The sequence below is a fragment of the Chrysochloris asiatica genome, unplaced genomic scaffold (genome assembly GCF_000296735.1).
Source record: "Chrysochloris asiatica unplaced genomic scaffold, ChrAsi1.0 scaffold00224, whole genome shotgun sequence".
Classification (NCBI taxonomy): Eukaryota; Metazoa; Chordata; class Mammalia; order Afrosoricida; family Chrysochloridae; genus Chrysochloris; species Chrysochloris asiatica.
The window spans coordinates 3,094,502-3,101,449 of NW_006408742.1; the positions used below are offsets into that span (position 1 = coordinate 3,094,502).

A 6,948-nucleotide genomic window follows, 5' to 3' on the forward strand; every position below is an offset into this window, starting at 1 on the left:
ACCTTAAGGTTCGCAGCCCAATTCGTAACCACTACGTTACCAGAGCTCCTTAGATAGCATTGGTAGGTGGTTCGAAATCACCAATCTTTTACTTAATGGATGAGTACAAACCATTAGTGCCACCCAACAAATTTAAAGCTTAAAACACACCTGTAAAATAGTTACAGTTATTATCTCTACCTTCAGATGAGGAAAAGAGAGCTAAAGAAGTTAAATAAATAAGTGATGGCACCAAGGTCCAACATAATTAGCATGACTCCAATCTGCAGTCTTATCCAATATGAAAACCCACCAAGTCATACTGGGAGGAATGGCTCTTGCACATGATATTAAAACACAACCTACATATAAAGTGATTTGGAATATTCATGGGAAATGGGATGGAAAGATAGTGGAATTTTCCCATGAACATTTTTAAGCCCCCTCATATTCACAGGTTCCTACAATGGGAAAACTACTTACTGGTGGAATTCAGCATTTTTGTTTACAGACAGGAAAGAAGGCCCACAGAAGGGAAGTAACCAGTTCTTCTCCAGTCTAGTCATGCATCTTCAAGAAGTGAAGCCTCAGTTCATTTACTTAGCTCCTAGGGAATCAGTGTCTGTGCATTATTTTTTTCCTATGATTGAAACAGTGTTAAACTAATGAGCATATTTGCAAGGAGGGGTTTGGGTGGAAGAGGGTTTGAGGCTGGGAAGTGGGAGCATGAAAAATGGAAGTTGAATCATTGCCCAGAACTAGTTTGCTTGTGACAGCCAACCCTGCATTTACTATTTTGAGATCACACATTTTCTTATATGAGCTATCTGACCATTTACTTTAAAATTGGTAGCAATCAGTTAAACTGCACAACCTTGTGGAGGATCACAACAAAGTCCAGGTTAAAATCAACGTAAAAGACAAAGGTAAGTGATCTGTTCTGCTACCTTTTATATCCTAATATTTGAAAGTGGAATCAATTTCATTTGCCCTTGATTATTAGTCAAGAGAAAGTTGTTTCTGATTGAACCTGAGACTGAAACTAAGGCGAGACAGGCCAGGCACTGAATTTGCAAAATGTAGAGAGGCAAGGCTGTATAAATGCTGTCTCTGTACTTGAAGGCTCCTGTGAATGAAGGACATGCTCAATATACATACCCGAGGCACCTAACATGCCTCACCCTAGTCCCCATTGGGATTGGACCATTTTTATCCAATTCAGATAGAAACTTCCTCCATTGTTGTTCTTGTTAAGTTCTGTTGAGTCACTTTTGATTCATAGCGACCCTGTATAGGGTTTCCAAGCAGTGGCTGGTGGGTTTGAACCACAAACCTTGTATTTAGCAGTTCAGTGTTTATCTTATAGTGCCATATTTAATTTATTTGAATATTACCGGGCAAGTTTTAGCCTTGCTTTAATTGACAAAATTACCATCCATAAAGCAGCTCCATATGATAAGCACTGGACTGTGGACCACAAGGTCCATGATTTGAGCCCACCAATGACTCTTTAGGAGAAAGATGAGGCTTTCTGCTCCTACGAAGATTCAAAGCCTTATAAACCTTGTACATGGTCACTATGAGTCAGAACCACATCGATGGCACTTAACAACTACCACAACAACCATCCTAAAGGGCACACTGTGCGTTAGCCACTGCACTGCTAATTTCAAGGTGGCTGATTCAAACCCACTAGCAGCTCTGCAGAAGTAAGATGAGCCTGTCTGCTCCCTTAAAGATCTGCAGTCTCAGGAACTCTATGTAGGGTTGCCAGAAGCCAGAATCCACTCAGTAGTAGTGGGTGAGGTGTTCTGTTTTGGTTTGATTTGGTTTAACCTTGTAAACAGTCCTTATATCATACATTTCCAACTACCATTCATAACCCAGACCTGAATGAGTTTTTTTGTTTTTAAGTGACTGGCTAGACATTTAGCATTTGGTCAGAGGTAGCCTGGGGTGGGGTGGTCATGGCTCTCTGCAAGTAGTGAGGAGCTGTGCCCCAGGATGACATAAATTATCTGGGTGGTTGTTATTTGCATGACATCTCAGGCCAAGTAAACAGTGTGCACAGCAGGACCCCAGGAGCCAGTCAAAGAGAGTAAGTGACAACAAAGGGCACATTTGACCCATGTCCTGGAGCAGCCACTGTGGGCAAAGTGCCATACCAGGCATCAGCATCAAGGCAGGATCTTGTCCCTGAGATAATCCTTTGCTATATTGGAGTCCTGGTTTCACACTTACTTCAAGGTTGGCAGTTCAACCCCACTAGCTGCTCCTCATAAACGCCTTACAGGGTTGTTATGAGTCAGAAGCTACTCAACGACACTTAACAACAACAAAAATACATATTTGAGGAACCAAGTCCTTAATCCCAGTTTTCTTGGGGTGTGCAGTTGAATGGACAGGCATTTAGGCTGGTGAGAGGTAGGGTAAACTTAGCCAGAATGTCGCTCAAAGTTCCCAGTCACCGTTTTCAGTATATACAAAAATTGACCTGCTAATCATGGAAACTTTGCTGTTGTGCAGGTTTACAGGAGCTGGAATCTCATCTCTTGGTTCCCGGAGACACTCTTATCCTTTCCGGAAAATTGTCATTGCCATGTGATGCTGTTCTGATTGATGGTAACTGTGTGGTGAATGAAGGAATGCTCACAGGTAAGCACCTGAGATGGAGGAGCTTCCTTCTTTCTGTCTAGCACCCACAGCCAGTGTTAACAGATTAGAGCAGTTAATAGTTAGTTACCTACTTTCAACAGGTACCAGGCTAAGAATATTGAAAAATAGATAAAGGACTTACTTAGCCTTTCTATTCACACAAACACACTTTTATACACAAACAGGAGAACTTTAATATTGTGAGAAATAAACAAAAATAAATATGAAACTAGAAGAAATGCTTAATGTAATAGCTGATGAATTGACAGAGATTTAGAATGATAGGATGCTTTGGGTTCTGAAAAGGTGACAGCACTATAGTGTTTGAAACATAATCGCAACTTAAATATGAGAATGGTTTATGCATTTATCCAAACAAAATACACCTACTGCCTCAATCAAAAGGCCTAGAGATTTTATCCAGTCTTGCCCTCTATAGATGGGAACCTGAGGTTCCACAAGAGAGAAACTTGAATTGAACCGTAGGGAAAAGGCAGTAGACCAGTTGATTCTGTTCGTCTTTGGGTATATGTTTCTAGTTGAACTCATTGAGCAGAACATCATTCATCTAGATAAGGTTGGAATTGTCCTAGCTCGCATCTGTACTCTAATGTCTGTTTGAATGTGCATAATTGGCAGGGCACAATTATTTATAAAATATTCTTTATGAAAACACACATTCATAGCACATGGTAATGGAAAACAATTTTTTTTTTTTCCGTATGCTTACAAATTGTTGAAATTTTCTCTTTCCAAATGGTGTAAAGAGGGGGAAACAATGCCCCTCATAAAACTTTCTAACATCACTTGTGTGAAAAAGGAGCTTATTAACAATTCCTAAATTGTTCAACGCAAGCAGATTTCACATTAAAAAATGTCTCTTCTTAATTTAAAACTGAGACAAGAAAATGTAGTAAACATAAATATGTTTGGTATAATTACAAAATACTCCTTTAATGTGCTGAAATCTAACTGCATTCTAATGATAACGATGGGATTTGCATACTGATCCTATCTTTCATTCCAGAAATGTTGCCTTAGTATCCTAAGCCCAAGGAAAACTGTCCTCCTTCCTCATATACAAAAACTGCTTCCCCACGATAAAGACGGGTTTGTCTCAGTGATAACTGAGAGCATAGCAGTGAGGAAACAAAGGGTAGAAAGGCAGATTACTTTACTCCCTTGGTCAGCCCTTCCTTCCTAGCTGATGAGAGTGTAAGGTGTTGGCCTTGATTTTCAGGACTACTCAGAAAGTTCTAGCAATGTAGAGAAGCTACACAATGCTTCCTTTCAAATGTGCCTGCAACAGCCTTAAATACCACGTAATTTCTCCTAGGGTCTGTTTCTGGTATATTAAGTCACCAGCATGAAACCTGTGCAAACTAAATATTGATAAAGGCCAATTTTAGAGAGAGCCACATAAGACAGAAATGTTTATATTTCTTTCTTATTCAGTTTTTCAAAAAGCTCTCAGTGACACATGCTCTAAATACATTATATTATAGCCTACATGGTTTCTCCTATCCATGTATATATTTGTAGGAAGGATTCTGACTGTATAAATCAAAAGCTTAGGAGTATAGTCTTGGAACTGCAAAATATCACAAATGTGACTCCGGATAGGTTTTTGCCATCTAGAAAATAGTCTTCTGAAAATATTTGTTGCTGTTGTTAAGTGCCATCAAGTCAGTTCTGACATATAGCGATCCTGTATAGGGTTTCCAAGGAGTGACTGGTGGCTTAGAACTGCTCAGCTTGTGATTAGCAGCCCAGTGAATTTCTTATAGTGCTACACCAAATATGGAAGTCTTTATTAATGTAAGAGAAAAAAAATAGCAAATACTGCTAGTATCCTATTGTTGTTGTTGTTAAGTGCCATCGAGTCAATTACGACCCATAGGGACCCTGTACAGGGTTTCCAAGGCTGTAAATCTTGACGGGAGCAGAAAGCCTCATCTTCCTCCCGCGGAGCGGCCGGTAGTTTCAAACTGCTGACCTTAAGGTTAACAGCCCAATTCGTAACCACTATAGCAAGTTATATTTTGTAAGTGACTTTTACATGTCACTTCTTCATAGCCAAAAAAAATAGACTAAGAGTTTAGAAATTAAAAACCTGAGGTAAAAAGAGTTTAAGTTTCCTCAGGTAGCAAGTAGGAGAACCGGAGTGGGAGGCTGTTTGTGTCTACATATGAATGATCATAGAGATGAGGAAGATAACCATAAAGTAGCTAAAACCAGTGCCTTCATTTCCATGCCTTGTCATCCTTTTTCTCTCCTGGATGTTCTCAGAGAGAGAGCACAGACCCAATGTTAGGAACTGCTTTCTCTTGATCTCATCGGTCTCATTTTGTTGTCACAAACTCAGTTGTATGAGAGGCTTAATTCTGAGTTTTAAAAATTGTGGTGAACATATATGTAACAAAACATTTGCCATTTCAACATTCTTCACATGTACAATTCAGTGACATTATGTTCAGCAAGTAGATTTACATAATGCAGTACGTCATTTCATTAATGACACGGTAGTCAAGAAATCAGATGACTACTGTATTAGGCAAATCTGCTGCACAGACCTCTTTAAAGTATTAAACAGCAAAGATGTTAGTGGGAGTACTAAGGTATACTTGACCCAAGTCATGGTATTTTCAATTACTTCATATGAATGTGAAAGTCGTACAATGAATAAGGAAGAATGGAGAAAGCCAAATGCATTTGAATTATAGTGTTGGAGAAGAATGTTGAAAGTACCAGGAACTGCCAGAAGAACATTCAAATCTGTGCTGGAAAAAGTACAGCAAGAATGCTTATTAGAAGCCAGGATGGTGAGACTTACTCCATCATACTTCAAGCATGTTATTAGGAGAGGTCAGTCCATGGAGAAGAACATCTTGCTTTGTAAAGTGAAAGGTCAGTCAGTGCAAAAGAGAAAGTCCCCCAAAGTGATGGACTGACACAGTGACAGCAACAATGACTTCAAACATAATAAATATGAGGATGATGCTGGGCCAGGCACCTAACAACCAACAACAACAACACTGTTCATCATGTTGTTCAGTTATCACCATTAACTATTTCCAGATTTTTCCATTAATTTTTAATTTTTAAAATTTTATTGTGAATTGAGTGATAGTTTATATGGGAGAACATTGGTTTTACTTTCATCCTATTGTATTTTGTTTCATTGCAATGATTATAATCCCCTCCATGCATCATCATTCAACAGCATTTGCATCTATTTCCTGTTTGTTTTGTTTTTAATGTACACAAAAACATTCAGGAATATGTAAGAATTTAAACAACCAAAGGGCACATTTTGCAAGCCTGCCTCCTGGCTGCCAGCACACAGCCTTTCTCTTTCCATGAGTCTAGAGTTTTCAGCTGCTTTATCTCTCCATGTCTTCACCTCTGCCTCCATTTCCAGTGTTGCTGCTTCTTTGGATAGGGTGCCACGTTCCGCTCATGCTCTTCCTCTTTGATGGTCCTGGTCCATTACCTTTTACAGAGGTTCAATGTCCACTAAACAATGAGTTCCCGATTTCCTTCCTTCTCACCCACCCCTGGTAACCACCATTTTACTTAGTCTGTTTGCACTTAACCTGTTCTAGATATTTCATATAAGTGGAATCCTATAATATGTATCCTTTTGTGACTTACTTATTTTACTCCAAGAAGTTAAATTATTTTATAAGTACATTTCATTTTTATTTTGGCTCCAAATTTTTCCAGCTTTGAAAGTATTTGGTGTGACATGTCAGGGCAAATCAGATAGTTATCCCTACCAATGAGCAGGTTCTAATGACCCCTGTCCAGCTTGCTTAATGTAGGCACAGCATTGGGGAGGGTCACCTGGTCTAGGTCAGCTCTTGTTTCCCCTGTCCCCAGTCTACTCAGGGCCGTACAAATTGTCTGAGGCATATCTACCAGGAAAGGGAGTCCAACCCATGACTTTTACTCTCAGTATCTACTTTGTACCCACTTTGGTGCATACCCTGCTATTTGGACATTTGTGATGTCAGTAACCAAAAGGTTGATGAATAGAACCCTTCTATGGCTCCACAGGAAAACAAACAAACAAAATTGTTGATCTGCTCTGATAAGGATTATAGTCTAGAAAACTTTAGGGGCAGTTCTACTTTGTCATGTGAGGTCACTATGAATCAAGATTGACTCAACAACCCCGAACAATACTACTAATGCAATGTCTAAACTTCTTTTAAATGACTTTTATTAGAAGGAAAGCATAGTGAATAGGAATCCTTAGCTCTTACTGTCAGGAAGTCTCTGAAATCCATGATCAAATTTATGAATGACTTT

General features: G+C 39.2%; 1 protein-coding gene across 1 annotated transcript in view; it reads left to right on the forward strand.

Annotated features, from left to right (window-relative positions):
- ATP13A5 (ATPase type 13A5) overlaps positions 1 to 6,948 on the forward strand; it is a 211,018-nt gene that overhangs the window by 59,733 nt on the left and 144,337 nt on the right. Inside the window, exons 8-9 of the mRNA XM_006873142.1 lie at positions 833 to 905; positions 2,506 to 2,634. Of these exons, the coding sequence (XP_006873204.1) occupies positions 833 to 905; positions 2,506 to 2,634 (202 nt within the window). The remainder of the gene's footprint in view (positions 1 to 832; positions 906 to 2,505; positions 2,635 to 6,948) is intronic.